Here is a 16954-nt window from a genome sequence, read left to right as displayed (position 1 = left end):
TCACAAAGTAAGCCCTTGGTGCTGGCAGTTCTGAAAGCACATGAATGCATCTGCCTCAACAGGAAAAAAAGTCTCTAAATTGGGTAAGATTTTGAACTAGGAGATTTTTCTGCATAAAGAAACCCTTGTGATCTGATTTAATACTGGCAGTGTCATGCTAAGGCCACGTGACCAATATTTTAGCAAAGAAAAAAAAAAGCCAAGGTAATTTTATAGTAGCAATAGTTTCTTTTTTTATTTTAATATACTTTAGGAAACAATATACAAAGCTGAGCTTTCCCACTGTCTCCAGGTAACAGCAGGAAGCTCCAATTACACAAATTTAGCGTTTTGTGATGGCTAAGAACAGCAGTCAGCACCAGACTTGAACAGTTAGCTACAACACAAACATCCTTCAAAATGAAATGTCATAATAGCAAGACAGGTAAACCAGGGTTTTAACAAATGACAACCACTTGGGAAGTGACTTAATTGTTCTTGTTGAATTTCTTATTTCATTAAATAGTCTTATACACATTTTCCTGTTAATATGCTTTAAACAAAACCTCCCTTAAGGAATTATTTCAATGAAGTATAAATGTTCAACAAGAATAGTTTTGATAAAGAATCCCCAGGTAGTTCAAATTCTAATATGCATTGACCGAAGGTAAAGAAAAATAACAATTTTTGTTTCTTTTAACATGTTTATTACAACAGATACAATTCACATCTGACTAGCTTTGTTTCCTCTTCCCTCCCACAACCATGTTCATTGGGCCATTTCCTCATATTTGAGCAATCAATGTACTTTCAGCACACATGCCCAGCAGTACTTTTAAGTCCATTCTTACAGGGTGCAAATGGATTTCAATAATTTATACAAACAAGTGGGTTATGCTCAATCACTGCAATTTTAAGCTACTGTACACAGGAATGAAAAGGTTATAGAAAAGTGCCATAGCAACAGTGCCTTAAGAAAGGAGAAAAAGAGGAGCCTTAAAAAATGGATAAAATCAGATCAAGGATTTCAGAGGGAAATGGAACACACGGGAAATGAAAAACATTTCTCTGCAAAACAAATGGAGAAGCACTGCTCTTGATCAGGTGCAAGTGTGGAAACAGTTGTTTCATGATATTTTGTACACTGCCCATATGGTTCAAAATCGCATCCTTAGACACAGATCGCCTGGCGCTTGCACTGAATTTTTGAAAATGCAAGATTTCTGAATGATAAATTAACCCCCCAAATTTTTCTTTAAAAAAGCTAATTTTGCAGACAGGTTTACATGTAAAAGGCTAGGTATTTAGCCACCTCAGCATTGATTAGTTTTGGATGTCTAAGCTCTGTTACACATGGCTTCCCATGGCTTCACTCTACAAAACATATTTACAACGTGAAGAATACATCTACAAGAAATCTACATTTCAAGGGTTTTACAAATCAATCTTGTATCTTTCCCCTGAAGTGAATCTCACAGACCCCGACCCCTTGTCATTTCCTTTGCCCAGCTTAACGGTCCAAAGTCTACTTAAATGCAGCTCAAAAATGTTAAGACTGGGCAACAGATTTACAGTTCCTGTTCTCAACACCATGTGCAATTATTCACATCTTCACACCATGAAGGAATTCTGATTTTTTAGCTTTTCGAGTTCCTTAATTTGTTGTCTCAAAAATAGTATCCTGAAAAATAAAAGATGGCATTAGAGCCCATGCAGTCATTATAAATTTTACAGAAAAAACAAACTTTTAACTATAAAAGTAGCTTTACAAAGAAAATGAGTAACTACTAGCTATGATGAAGTAATTTAAAACTGTTCAGTCTAGTTAGGACAAAATAACCATTTGAAAATATGACAAATATTAAAGCATTGGGATGACAAAAGTTAAAATATTTCCTAGTTTTCTAACCCTTTCTCAATAATTACGAAGAACAATTCTCAATATAAATGTAGGTTCATAAAAATGGAGCAAAGTCCAGCTGACGTGCATATTTAAAACAAAATATAAAAACACAAACTCCACAGCTAACTAGATTTTTATGAACTTCGTTAACACTATTCCTCTTCAGTGAACTGTGACAATTACTGCTTGATATCTACATGGTCAAACGTGGTTTGTGACCGTGTTTCAGTAGCTGCACATCTGTCGAGCAAGCCAAAGTAAGGTTTTACATATGTCAGAACTACTTTCGAAGCAATCCTAGAGTAAAAAAAAATCCCAACTGATATTCAGGAAGTGCTTCCAGACTTTTTAGTCGTTGAAAGGTTAGGTTAAAAACTCACTTTCCCAAGTTTACCATAAACCATGACTTGGCATCTGTGGTTTCATGACAAGATTACATCTGACACAGTGACTCAACACAGACAGGATGTGAAGCCACTCAAATGTGTCCTCAATTTTGTAACAGGCATTGAAAAAAAAATAACCTATACTATTTAACACAATATAGAAATCCTACTTGAATAAAACACTACATCATTAAGAAATACAAGACAGAGTTAAGGTGAAAACAATTAAAGAAAGCACATATACATCATTAAACTTCCTAGACAACTAAACTCTTCATGTAATTTCCAAGAGATCTATTGATGCTTCAAGGACAATGTAATCAGTAGTTTGAATGTCAACTGAGATATTTACCCTCAGTAAGAGGGCACTGCTCTCAACCAAAGAGGGGACTCCTGGTAACTGGTCGCTGTCAACATCTCACTTTTTAAATAAAACAAGTACCTTATGTAGTCATTATCCAAGAAAAAAAAGTTTAATAATAAAGCATTTATACCACGGGTTAAGAGAAATAAAATCTAGATGCCATTACCATTCGTCAGGAATATTACTAAATTATGAAACAGTTCACAGTATTATGGAATGTGATATATCAAAGAGAACTTTAAATTTACTTCAGTGAAAAGCTTACCTTTGCTCTCGCAAAGTTGCTTGAATTTCACATACTCGGACTAAAGATCTTAAATTTTTTAATTCAGTACAAATTTCTGACATATGAACGCTTCCCATGTTATGGGCTTCTTCTCGCAATCTTGATGCCTATAAAAGAAATGAAAATCTCATGAAATATAAGTCACATTCACATACAAAATAGAGAGTGTAACTTTATATCAAGATTATAGAATAAATATTTTCTTTTAAATCCACAAAAATGCTCATGGATTTGGGCGGGTGGGGGGGGGGGACGGTGGTGGGGAATTTTTTTTTTTTAAACCCATCTCTAATGGTGAAATGTATTCCTTTAAGATTTCACCCCTCAGGCTTCTTGAGAAGATACTATTTTCAGTCTCATGGTAGTACAGCACTAAGATAGAAGGACTCATGATTTGTGATTAATAAAAAATGCTGGATCGGCCAAAATGAAGTTCAGGTGTAACACTGATAAAGGGGCCTTACTGTATCCCTGTATCAAGAGATACACAATGCATGACCATGAGCTTACAGAACATTTCCGATGGTTAGTCATTTGATAAAACGAAACAGCCAGTGGCAATAACTGGAATGTGCTAGGGTTGGTCCTTCATCCCCAAGTACAAGTGTTTTCTAACTTTCAGTAGTTAATTGAACCTTGAACAAGAGGTTTACACTGTGCAGGCAGGCCCACTTACACATGGATTTTTTTCCAATAATCAACACCGCTGTTCTACACAATCCACAGTTGGCTGATCTGGGGGTGAGGGACTGTGGATATGGAGGGCTGACTATAAACCATACTTGGATTTTTGACTGTGTGGAGAGTCAGCCCCCCTACCCAAGTTGTTCAAGGGTCAACTGTACTAAAAGGATCAGAGTAGCTGGCTGAGTAGGAAAAGCATGCTGGCTTTGAGTCGTATCACTCTAGTAATTGAGTGACCTTGGTACAGATCATTTGGTCTTAAGAGCCTCATTAGTAGAACAAAAAACTCATGATCTGCACTGGTCAGTAGTTTTAGAAAATGGAACAAATAAATATAAAGCACTTAGCACAGAGCTAAACGCTGAGCACTTGATAATGGGAGCTATAATGATAATTAGAATATGTGAAACCACAGAAAGTTACTTCACAAATATCCTGTAAGTACATATCAAATATTTTACAAAGTAACCACAGACAACCTAATGAGAAATTAGTTGTTTTAAAGACGGCTCGAATCCACAGGGTCCGGGTTAGACTTTCTCAAAGTGGAATTGAGCTGCCAGCAAACCACAGGCAGAACACCTGCTGTGACTGTGATGTACCTGCTTCTCCGCATGATCTGCAGGCCATCCTTGAACGTGCTTGATGAGATTTTCATTGAAGTGTGCTGCGAGCGTCGGTGTTAGTGAACACGGAGGTCGGGCAGAGGAGTTCTGTGGTACAACTGCTGTATTTGATGCGTTACTACTAGACGTGTGATTTGGACCAGGTGACGGACTTCTCTGGCTGCTATGAGAAAAGATAACCGAATGTGGAGCATGGTTAAAAGTGGTTTCTAGGTATCCTAAACATTGCCTGTCAATACCTTTCATTAACTTAAAGATACCCAAATTCCTAATAACAACTTATTATTTTAATATTAAATAAGTATAATTTCAAATCCAAAGAATACTTATATCATATTCCTAATACACGTCTGAGGTTAAAAGAGCCCTTTGAACAGTTACGTCAGGGCTGAATTTAAAATACCTGTACTCAACCAAACTTAACAGTGGAACCTGTGCCTCTGTATACTACAAACACTAATAAGGATGTGACTAAGCAATGGTCACATTAGAACAGTTGTAGATATAAGGCACATCAATATATCTTAAATACATGAAGACATGGAGGGTGAAAAGTTCAGAGGTTTTGACTGTTTAAAATCAGAGTAAAGTGTGTAATCAGAGGGTGAAATAATGTGAAGCAAAACAGACATTTTAACTGCCTCACAATGAATGAGTTCAGTGGCAAAATAAGACCAAAAATGGGGAACACTCTGAGGTTGCTTATCTTCTTTTCACCTGTATGGTTTGGGCCAGATTTGGGGATGTAGTGGTGAGAATCAAGAATGTAATACCCCAAAGCTGACTTGCTAGCTGCCTCACACCAGACTTTGCTCTGAATGAATTTCAGTTATTTCCAAAAATGAAGTCTCCCAAAAGATGAAGGGTTTTCATCACTAAGGATATTTAAAATTATACTGCAGCCACTAAAGACTAAAGGTTCAGAGCTGAGGCTATCAGGAAGGTCTGACACACATCAGCTGGAAAATACTGACCCAAGTTTCAGATGTGAGGTTTTTGGCTTTATCAATAAACTCAAATCTAAAACTGCTATTGGGAAGTTATCATTTCCAATGAATGAACTAGTATAAAACCATGTGCTTCTACAAGTGAAGTGTCAGATATAGTTACTGCCCCTGTATTCCATCAAGCAAAATTCTAAAGAGAGAGCCACTTTCTTCAAAATAATCAGGATTCACTACTAGAGACAATCTAGTAAGATTTGCCTTTGTAAATTTTATAATACACCAAACTATGTTAGGCTATCCATGGATTCTTCCAAGATCAAGTTCTACTATGCATATATAATATCCAAATAATATGGTAATATAAAGAAAAAAGTGTTGTTTCAACATACAACATCAACTTACTTTGAGCGCTGAAGACTTCGAGGAGAGACAGGTTCATGACCTTGCTGCTTGTCAGCAGTTACAGGCTGCTGTGTGGCCGACTGTGAAACTGGTCCTTGCTTAACTACTGGAGTACTAACCTGGAATGTCAGAATCTGGTGAGACAGGCTTCTACCACATAGACAAACAGCAGTGGAAACTAGATAAGAGCAAAAGTTCTGCCAATGAAAACTCCCCAATTATTTCTGTTGAGTGATTTTTTTTAAAGGTAAGAATTGTCTTAAATGTTCACAATAGGATTAGTATTAGCGATACAGCCACACTTAATTATGTAAACTATTGTCATTTAGGGCCCAAATCTTCAGATCCCTCCAAGTCTAGTTAGTAATCTTGAACAATATAAAACATGGAGATTTAAAGAAGAGGAATCAAATGAGTTTCCAAAGGTCATGTAGATAGAAGGAAGTTTTGAGGCTTAGATCTAATTTCTTCATAAAATGGCCCAGGGCCAATTACTTAAGCCAACCAGCTTAAGAAACTAGTTCTCCTGATTTTAAACCCCATTTTCTTTCTAATATACTGTAACATCTTTTCTGATTTACTATTACTTCTGTATCAATAAAAATAAATATATTACACCACATCATACAAATAAAGATGCTTAAAATTCAATCACAAATGAAGAGAATGTATAGACTTGTCTATCAGAGAATGAGCTATGGCCCATATGCAATTTAACTGGAGTGGGCTTCAAAGAGATGGCACCCTACAGAGGCAGACCAAGAGGTCCATGGTTACCACTGTGGACACATACATTTTCACACACACATGTGACAGTCAGCAAGCAGTTTTCAATGTAAGTCCAAAATATGTACAAAAGCATGTTCTTTTATAAAGAACATTTTAATAAGATCTATATAAGATCAAATGCCCACTTACTTTTAAAGACAATCTGAAAGGTTTATAACCCAAAAAACTACAAGCCATCTGCCTACAGGATTTGAAGTTGACAATGTTACGATCAACTATAAACCCAACACAACCACTCATGCCGTATACAGCCATCTTTCCCTGTGCTCTTAGAATACCACAAGGTAAGTTATAAGCTCTAAGAATAGGTCTCTTGTGCTGAAACTCACATTTTAATTCTTCTCTCATCAAAATACAAGTAAATAATAAGGAACTACACAGAAAACAACTGTAACTCAAAATTTTAAAACAGCAATCTACAACATACACAGAAACATGACTCAAGTCGGGAAGGGATGAACCAACAGGAAGACCTAAGAGCTGGCCTACCATCCACTTCAAGCCATGTTTCAATACATTTTTATTTTTAGGCTTCTGCTTATGATTTTATTTAAGTAAGGCATTCTTTGCCATGAAAGTGTCAAAGAGCCCCCTGTTTTACAGCTTTGAAAAACAATTTCCCCATACAGTTATCAGTAAGAGTTCAAAAAAAGTTAAAACGCATACATTTCAACTTCCAAATAGCTCAAGTTTTACTGGTGGTATGCTACAAAAGCACAGAATGAGGATGACTGGGAACTGCTTATGAATTTGTGAGCAAGAGTCAAAGAATGCAATGTAAAATCCGACAGCAGCATCCTAAGGTCCTGTTCACAGCCCAGTAAGAACAGGGACTAGCAACAGTCTAACTGTGCTGTGAGGAGCCAACAACATAAGGTTTTATTTGGACAAACAAGCAATATAGCTTCATAAAATGGGCTCTATATTCAGAAAGACCTAATGAAAATGAAAATCAGACTTAATGATTAAGAGTTAAGTTTCTATCAAATGAAGCAAACAGTAGCTGATGTGAAAATTAAGACACAAAGCTCTTGTCACAGAAATTGACTCATTTCTATAAAAAAGTACGGGGAAATCACTGGAAAACATGTTCTCTCACAGATTGGAGTCTAAAAATTCTACAAAAATAAGACTATTAGTAAACCTTCTTTATCCATGAAATCAATAGAGAGAAAACAGCATCAATGCAGAGAAGGGGCACCGGTGCAACTCACTCCTCCAAGCCCTCCAGTGGCTGAGATTAACCTGCATCTATTCTCAATCACCAGCCATGCATCCCACCACCTCACTCCCAAAAAAGGGCTCTTCCTCCATACACAGTCTAGAACACCATGAAAACTTGTTTTAGCCAGAAGTGTGTTCTTTCCCAATTCCCCTCAGAGGCGATGTACCTTCCAGTCAGTTCAGTTCAGTGGACTCTCTGCAACCCCACACCAGGCTTCCCTGTCCATCACCAACACCAGGAGATTGCTCAAACTCACGTCCATCGAAAGAGTGATGCCATACAACCATCTCATCTTCTGTTGACCCATTCTCCTGCCTTCAATCTTTCCCAGCATCAGGGCCTTTTCCAATGAGTCAGTTCTTCACATCAGGTAGCCAAAGTATTGGAGCTTCAGCATCAGTCCTTCCAATGAGTATTCTGGACTGATTTCCTTTAGGATTGACTGGTTTGATCTCCTTGTGGTCCAAGGGACTCAAGAGTCTTCTCCAACACCACAGTTCAAAAGCATCAATTCTTCAATGCTCAGCTTTCTTTATAGTCCAACTCTCAAATCCACACATGACTAATGGAAAAACCACAGCTCTGACTAGACAGACTTTTGTTAGCAAAGTAAAATCTCTGCTTTTTAATATGCTGTCTAGGTTGGTCATAGCTTTTCTTCCAAGGAGCAAGCATTTTTAAATTTCATGGCTGCAGTCACCATCTGCAGTGATTTTCGAGCCCAAAAATATAAAGTCAGCCACTGTTTCCATTGTTTCCCCATCTATTTGCCATGAAGTGACAGGACTGGATGCCATGATCTTAGTATTTTCAACATTGAGTTTTAAGCCAGCTTATTGACTCTCCTCTCTTACTTTCATCAAGAGATTATTTAGTTCCTTGTCACTTTCTGCCATAAGGGTGGTGTCATCTGCATATCTGAGGTTATCGGTATTTCTTCTGGCAATCTTGATTCCAGCTTGTGCTTCATCCAGTCTGGCATTTTGCACGATGTACTCTGTGAAATGTACTCTTTTAAGTTAAACAAGCAGGGTGACAATATAAAGCCTTGGTGTATTCTTTCCCAATTTGGAACCAGTCCATTGTTCCATGTCTGGTTCTAATTGTTGCTTCTTGAACCTGCATACATATTTCTCAGGAGGCAGGTAAGGTGGTCTGGTATTCCCATCTCTTGGAAGACTTTCCAGTTTGCTGTGATCCACACAGTCAAAGGTTTTGACATAGTCAATAAAGCAGAAGTAGATGTTTTTCTGGAATTCTCTCGCTTTTTCTATGATCCAATGGATGTCAACAATTTGATCTCCAGTTCTCTGCCTTTTCCAAATCCAGCTTGAACATCTGGAAGTTCTCAGCTCACAAACTGCTGAAGCGCAGTTTGGAGAATTTTGAGCATTACTTTGCTGGTGTGAGAGATGAGTGCACCTGTGTGGTAGTTTGAACATTCTTTGGCATTGCCTTTCTTTGGAATTGGAATGGAAATTGACCTTTTCCAGTCCTGCGGCCACCACCGAGTTTTCCAAATTTGCTGGCATATTGAATGCAGCACTTTCACAGCATACTGTTTCTGTGCTTTATTGTGCCATCTTTGCATGAAATGTTCCCTTGGTATCTCTAGGTTTTTTGAAGAGATCTTTAGTCTTTACTATTCTATTGTTTCTTTCTATTTCTTTGCATTGATCAATGAGGCAGGCTTTCTTCTCTCTCCTTGCTACTCTTTGGAACTCTGCATTGAGATGGATATAGCTTTCCTTTTGCTCCTTTGCCTTTCACTTCTTTTCTCAGCTATTTTTAAGAAGTCCTCAGACAACCATTTTGCCTTTTTGCATTTCTTTTTTTGGGGGGATGTTTTGATCACTACCTTCTGTATAATGCCACAAACCTCTGTCCATTGATCTTAGGCACTCTTTCAGATCTAATTCCTTGAATCTATTTGTCACTTCCACTGTATAATCCTAAGGGATTTGATTTAGGTCGTATCTGAATGGTTCAGTGGTTTTCCCTACTCTCTTCAATATAAGTCTGAATTTGGCAATAAGGAGTTCATGATCTGAGCCATAGTCAGTTCCCGGTCTTGTCTTTGCTGACTGTATAGAGCTTCTCTATCTTCTGCTGCAAAGAATATAATCAATCTGATTTTTGGTATTGACCATCTGGTGATATCCATGTGTAGTCATCTCTTGTGTTGTTGGAAGAAGAGTGTTTACTAACACCAGTGCATTCTCTTGGCAAAACTCGGTCAGCCTTTGCCCTGCTTCATTTTGCACTCCAAAGTCAAACTTGCCTGTTATTCCAGATATCTCTTGACTTCCTACTTTTGCATTCCAGTCCCCTAAAAGCACATCATTTTGGTGTTAGTTCTAGAGGGTCTTGTAGATCCTCACAGAATCATTCAACTTCAGCTTCTTTACCATTAGTGGTTGGGCAAAGACTTGAATTACTGTGATACTGAATGGTTTGCCTTGTAAACAAGCAGAAATCATTCTGTCATTTATGAGATTGCACCCAAGTACTGCATTTCGGACTCTTTTGTTGACTATGAGGGCTATTCCATTTCTTCTAAGGGATTCTTGCCCACAGCAGTAGACATTTTGATCATCTGAATTAAATGTCCATTCCAGTCCATTTTAGTTCACTGATTCCTAAAATGTTGATGTTCAGTCTTGCCATCTCCTGTTTGACCACTTCCAATGTACCTTGATTCATGGACCTGACATTCCAGGTTCCTATGCAATATTGTTCTTGACAGCATCAGACTTTACTTCCATCACCAGTCACATCCACAACTGGGCATTGTTTTTGCTTTTGCTCTGTCTCTTCATTCTTTCTGGAGCTATTTCTCCACCCTTCTCCAATAGTATATTGGGCACCTACCCATCTGGGGAGTTCATTTTTCAGTGTCATATCTTTTTGCCTTTTCATACTGTTTATGGGGTTCTCAAGGCAAGAATACTGAAGTGGTTTGGTTTGCCATTCCCTTCCCCAGTGGACCACGTTTTGTCAGAACTTACCTTTGGCTGTGATGAAACAGGAGGAGTACTGATCAAAGGTTTGATGGGGACTGTGTTTGTCTGGGGTGTGCTTATCCTTGGAGACACATACGATCGTGGGGATGATGCGTCAGACGTTAAAGACATTGGAGACTGATTGGATGGTTGGGCTGTGAAGAGTAAAATAAACCAGAAACCTCTGTAATTGATGTGGGGCAGATCTTTACAACTCTGCACATGCCCCATAACCCCAAAGAGAACACCTATCTGAAAAAGTCAGCATCTCTACCCACTGGGGCCACACTAACCACATGACCCGTCAGAGACCAGCCACCCAGTGCAGCACCCACTCCAAGTCTGAACACAGTCTCGCCGGGAAAGCATCCTGATCTCAGCCTTACTTCTTGTCCCCCTCAGATTCCCACCCCATGAGACCACCCAAAGGGTCTCTCAAGAGTCTTTTCACTGCACTGGTTGATCAGCAGTCCTGCTCACTTGAGCAGCTTTCTGCACTGGGGCTCAGGCATAAATCAAGGGACGCTTTTATTTCCCATCTGCTCCTTGGTGTCACCTCTAACTAGACACCTGCACGGAGAAGAGGGCTGGCTAACTCAAGGCAGGACTAAAGCATTTCCACATCCTCTGATCAAAAATCATCTAACACCAACTGAAACCAAAGCTCAACTCGGAAAACAGATTCAATGATTCACAAAGATTGAGAGCATACCATAGTTTATTTTAGCTTTGGAGCAGGATACCTCATTAACGACTTACATGTTGAATTAAACATATATACAGCATAAGATAAATGTGAAAAACCTGTTTCATCTAAAAAGGTAAAGAAAAATACTACTTGTATAAAGCAGTGTTAAAAAATCAAAATAAAATTATCACAGCTACTTTTTCTTCAAAGATTAAAAGAAATGTTATTAATCTCACCTGCCTGCCTTAAAGACACAACTCTAGAGGTATCTAAAAATACATAAATACCTTGTGTGGAGAGCTGAGCAGCTTGAGAAATCAGAGAAGTTATGTTGAAAGCAGATGGTCCAGCAGTAAGAAATTTGTGAATTATAGACTGCAATGAGGCTTGTGTCACAGCTGCTGTAAGAACTAGAAACACAGTACATCTTAAATTCAAATAAAAACACAGCAGCATATGTAGTATTAGTAAAAACTTGAAAATTCAAATGAGAACCCAGAAAAAAAATTGTTTCATACTAGAATTCCCAAATTAAGTCTAGAAGACAGGAGTAATACAACAGGTTTAGACATGGGGAATGATCTGAGGCAGAGGCAAAGAAACTGAAGGGGCTTATACAATAAAACAGTAGAGTTTCCTTTCCAGTAAAATTTAGGTGTTCAGTTAAAGGAAAACTCCTTGAGATGTTTAAAACAGCAGAGTACTCACTGGAACTTCTGACTATACCAGGAACCTATCCATACATAGGCAAGGTGCTTAGTACATTACTTGGAATGAACGGGATAAACAGCAACTGTTTCATGCAACTGCTTTATTAGATAAGCTGAGCACTCAAATCCTACATCAACACCTACCCTCAACAATCTTTCAAAAATGAATATTAAAAAGCGGGGTACTTTGGAATACTATGTATTTTTGAAGCGTAAGATCTTTTATTATCAACATTTTCTTAGGCTATGGTTTCTTCAAACTGTTTAAAAGTCCTACTTTGTCTAGTAAAACCTTTTCCTATCAAACAAGAGAATACAAAAATGTTGAGAAGAATAAGACTGGAAGACTAATGACCAACTAGCCTGAGATAGCTCCATTTTTATGATAAAGGAAGAACTTAAACACTTAATAGTACTTTTAAATATATTATATGAAAATGTATGCAAACAAAATTTTGTGATATTCCTAAGATTTAATACTTCAATCTGAATGGCTTACAAACTATATCCATTTTTACTCAGACTTCTTTGAGGTGGCTGTCTAAATACTTTAGTAGTACACTGAAAAGCAAAATTGCAATTAACAATGCAATTTAACTAGGTAAAACAGCATAACATATCCATTACTTCCCTTCTCATAGATGTTTAAGTAGTTCAAGAACTACCTGAATTCCTACTCTTAGCTTAGTCCTAGTAATTAGCATATTTAAAATACTTCAAATTATACAGGAGGCTTTTTGAAATATGTTAGAGACTAAGCGTTTCTATCAATTTTAACAAATACTCTTTTTTTCTGTCTTCATTAAAAAAAAAAATTCACCATAAACATTAAGTTAACAAAACAATTATAATTATCTCTGCTAACTACCAGGTACACAGACAAGTCTTGGAGAATATACAGAAAAAGTATTGCTAATTCAATCATATTTTAAAGCATGCAGTTCAACGTAAATTTCAAAATGAAACAAAGACCATTCCATATTATACTGGGGATTTTACTAATTATGTCATTTTGCACACTTCAAATGAACTTTTGAGAAACTGTTACCATGAAAATTTACCTTCATTTATTTTGGATATGTCCACATTAGAATTATTAAGTTGCAGCGTGGCTTGCAAAGCAGGAAGCAACTGTCTAAGCAGATTTGGGTCCTGAAGTAATGGAGGTATTGGTGACTGTGGAACAGGAGAGACAGGAATTGCTGAAGCGGATGCTGGAGGTGCAGACGTGGGGTTCAGTCCAGAGGCTGAAGATGTGGAAGGAGTTGTGCAAGAGTGTGATACAGCCTTGTCTCCTGATGTAGATTCTAAAGACAAAGGAGACAATAAGGCTGAAAACCATAACTTGAATACTGGAAATTGTAACCAACATCAAACAAGCAGGATCCATGCATGTGCCAGGTACCTAACTCAAGTAATCTCATTACCAAGGTACCACAGAGTGGACTCGGGAAATAGTTGGCTGACTAGATATGAGGTAGATATGTCACACTCTGATTTCATAGATGATAAAACTGTACAAAAAAAACTATGTAACTTGCTTAAAGTCATCAGGGAAGGCAGTGATGCTACCAAACCTGTATCTGAGTTTCAAAGCACCCCTCTGCTTGTTAGTAATAATGTCTCAAATACGTGTACAAGCACATCTTGTTTTATTGCATTTCACAGTTACTGCCTTTTTCATCTCCCCCAAATAATGGAAGGTTTTACAGCAACTCTGTATTGCAAGTCTACCCACACATTGTCCCAACAGCATTCTTTTTAAACTAAGGTACGTATTTTTAAAAACTGGAATACAATTGCTTTACAATAGTGTTTTCTGTTGTACACCACTGTGAATCAACCATGTATATACTATATACACACATCCCCTCCCTCTCGAGTTTCCCTCCCACCCACCCCCATCCCACCCCTCTAGAGGTTATCACAGATTTTAGTCATAATGCTATTATTGCACACTTAACAGACTACAGTATAATGCAAAGGTAACTTTTATATACACCAGGAAGTCTAAATATTCATTTGTGATACTTGCTTCACTGTTGTAGTCTGGAACCAAACTCTCAATACCTCCATGGTACTGTCCTGTATTGACTACACTTCCAAATAAGGATCCATTAAGATATAAAGGGACAATACAATTCTCCAAGAATTAATTTATATGCATCGTAAAGTAAGGTGAAAATGTTCATCACCATGAAAACAGTCTACTTAAATATGAAAATCAGAATAGGCATGATGGAGAGCAACCCCAGAATGGACTACAGATGTGACAAATAAGAGGAGACTCCTACTCTGAACTTTTATACTTAACAACTGAGTTCTAGAATTACATACTCCTCTTCTGGAATTAAATATAGAAGGCAATGAACTATCTCTATTTGTATCATTTAAAGGTTATCAGCACTAAAAAAGATTCTTTTAATAGCAAAAAAAAAAAAAAAAACCCTCCCACAAAATCCCAACCTCAGTGTTTCAATGTACACAAAAAAATGTATAAAACATGCATGAAAAATTATCATAATTTGAAAGCTGTCATTGCAAATTATTTACATAGATTTAAGGTAACTGAAATTAAAATCCCAACAGCATTTTTGGTAGCATTTGAAGAGGTATGGGTTAGTAAAAGCCACAAACCTCTTTAAGAAAAAGAACACAGCTAGTGAAAATTTAAAACAAAACCAATTTAAGGCAGATTTAACTTTTATATATACATTTAAGTCTTAAGAAATAGTAGAGGAAAACACAGAAAAATAACTTTGATGTGAGGATGCAGAAAATGACAAAGAGCAAAATAATTACACCCAAAGGACTGGTAACCAAAATACTTTAAGGAATTTCTACAAATCAAAGAAACACAAACAATAGAAAAAGGAATGAAAGACATGAAAAGACAATTCACAGAATAACCTGAATGGCTTAAAAAACAAAAGATCCTCAACTTCAGTGATAATCAGGAAAATATATATTAAAAAGCAACAGAATATTCTTTCACATTCATATTTAGAAAAATGTCCAAAAGTCTGAAAATACCAAATACTGATAAGGAGTAATAGAAACAGCATCTCAGATGGAACCTAAACTCATATAACTACACTGGAAGATAATTTGGCTTCTCTAGAAAAACTGGAGGTACATGTACTTCATAACCCAGTTAATTCACCTTAGGTATACACCCTTAGAGAAACTCTAATGTATGTAAATTAGAATATTCAATAATTCTTGAAATGGTATTGTGATATAAAAAAAAAAATTTAGCACAAAACTAGAAACAAACCATATGTCTACCAACAGGAAAAGGAACACAAACTGGTAGTTTTATATCATATTTTATTAATACAGTCACTTTAATGAAGCAAAGAATTAAAAACAGAAGGTAATGATGTTTAGACTAGATTATTCAAGATATCCATACACTCTTACAATCCTGGCAGAAAGGCTGTTTTAATTCCCCCTATAAACCCATTTCCTTAAGATTTTCAAGCTCATATACATTATACAACTGAATTAAGACTGCTACTACGGTATATAAAAGTTTCAGGAACACTGTATTTGAATATCACATTGCTACCTAGTAAGTACAAATCTTTAATTCCAATTCTAGGAACTAAACATTTGTTAATCTTCATGGCCCCAAAGAAGTTGGGAATTAATAGCAAGCTTATTGCAAAATAAGAAAAAACCAAACCTCCTCTACCAGCCTTTTAACAACACTGTTGTAATGGTCAAAAGAACTAGGGACAATAGCTCTCTAACATATAGACTCAGAGCTGCTTTCAGTACATTTCATGTATGTGCTGATCTCTTATGATCCATTTCGGTCTCCACATCTTCATTTTTGTAAGACAGATATATTCATTTTACAAAGCACACATTTTAAAGGAGGGTCTGTAAGTCTTAGGAGACTGCTTACCATGTTCAGCTTTGCTTTCAAACATTTGTTTGGAATCATAAACAAGTACAAAGAAACTTGTAGGAAATAAGATCTTTCTTGTGAAAAGTTACTACATTTCATGAGGCAATTCTAGACAATAGCACCCGTTTTCTCCAGATCATTATACCTTAAGTTCAGCTTAAGGAATAAACAGTTTAAATATCTTAATGATGTTCAGAATGAAACAAGTTCTATTTTTACTTCCTTTATGAACAATTAAGTCAGTACTTATATCCCTCTGAAATGACCCTTTTGTTGCTTTTACTTAAGTTTTCTTCTGCCTTCAAGGACAGGAGTTGGAGAAGGTGTTATTTCCACATTTGTTTCAGTGCTGCTAAATCCAGACTGGAAAAATTAACAGGGGCTCGAAAATTCTTCAGTGTTATTCCTCATTCTAGGAAAAGAAGAACACTCCAAAACAGAAAACTAATACATATCACTCTCACAGAGATAATGTAATAATGTAAATAAATGTTTGTTTATCCTATGGATACATGTCTTTCACAGTTTAAGAGATTATTGATGAACAGTATGGAAACCAGTTGACACCACTATTTATAGGAACCTTCAGCAAGTAACATCTCTAAAGGCCAGAAATTCTCTTTTTAAAAGGTTTGATTTTGAGAATGACTTTAGCAGAATTACTCATGAAGTTTAAAAACAAAAAAAAGATACCAGAGCTCCACCCCAGTTCTAAAGAACAGAATGGGGGTGGGGAAGTCCAAGAATATGGTAAACTTGCAGGAGTTCTATGGGTGATTCTGCCACACCTTGTTGGTTATGAAAAAAAAAGATATTTAACTTTAAAACAAAAGGAAACAAAATTTATATATTTATTTTGTGTGTCTGACTTTTTTAAGGCAATGTAGCAATGTCATCCTACCATATTTTAAATTGAAAATGAATTGTTACTTTCCTAACTATATTTTAATTATTTGTAATTCTCTAACCAAGTAATTAATATAAGCCATGAAATAAGTATGTTACCCTTTGATTTTAAATTGGATATATTCACTTTGATAAAACTGT

The 16954-nt window shown here is 36.6% G+C and overlaps 1 protein-coding gene across 21 annotated transcripts in view; it reads right to left on the bottom strand.

The window, feature by feature from the left end:
- Nucleotides 1-208: 208 nt before the first annotated feature.
- The window catches only part of WAC (WW domain containing adaptor with coiled-coil), a 77718-nt gene continuing 60972 nt past the window's right edge, over nt 209-16954 (bottom strand). For 14 of the 21 annotated variants that reach the window (XM_086333903.1, XM_086333887.1, XM_086333899.1 and 11 more), the window contains 7 exons: nt 13053-13298; nt 11569-11691; nt 10600-10748; nt 5578-5696; nt 4205-4391; nt 2898-3025; nt 209-1660 (listed from right to left, as the gene is read on the bottom strand). In XM_086333903.1, the coding sequence (XP_086190029.1) occupies nt 1591-1660; nt 2898-3025; nt 4205-4391; nt 5578-5696; nt 10600-10748; nt 11569-11691; nt 13053-13298 (1022 nt within the window). In that variant the 3' untranslated portion in view covers nt 209-1590. The remainder of the gene's footprint in view (nt 1661-2897; nt 3026-4204; nt 4392-5577; nt 5697-10599; nt 10749-11568; nt 11692-13052; nt 13299-16954) is intronic. The other 7 variants (XM_086333891.1, XM_086333902.1, XM_086333885.1 and 4 more) reach the window with 1 other exon arrangement.

The sequence above is a fragment of the Bos grunniens genome, chromosome 13 (genome assembly GCF_055505025.1).
Source record: "Bos grunniens cultivar Pamir isolate PY7600 chromosome 13, Bosgru_T2T1.0, whole genome shotgun sequence".
NCBI classification, from domain to species: domain Eukaryota; kingdom Metazoa; phylum Chordata; class Mammalia; order Artiodactyla; family Bovidae; genus Bos; species Bos grunniens.
Note: the sequence above shows the minus strand (reverse complement) of the source record. Positions and strands in the feature narration are given on the sequence as shown.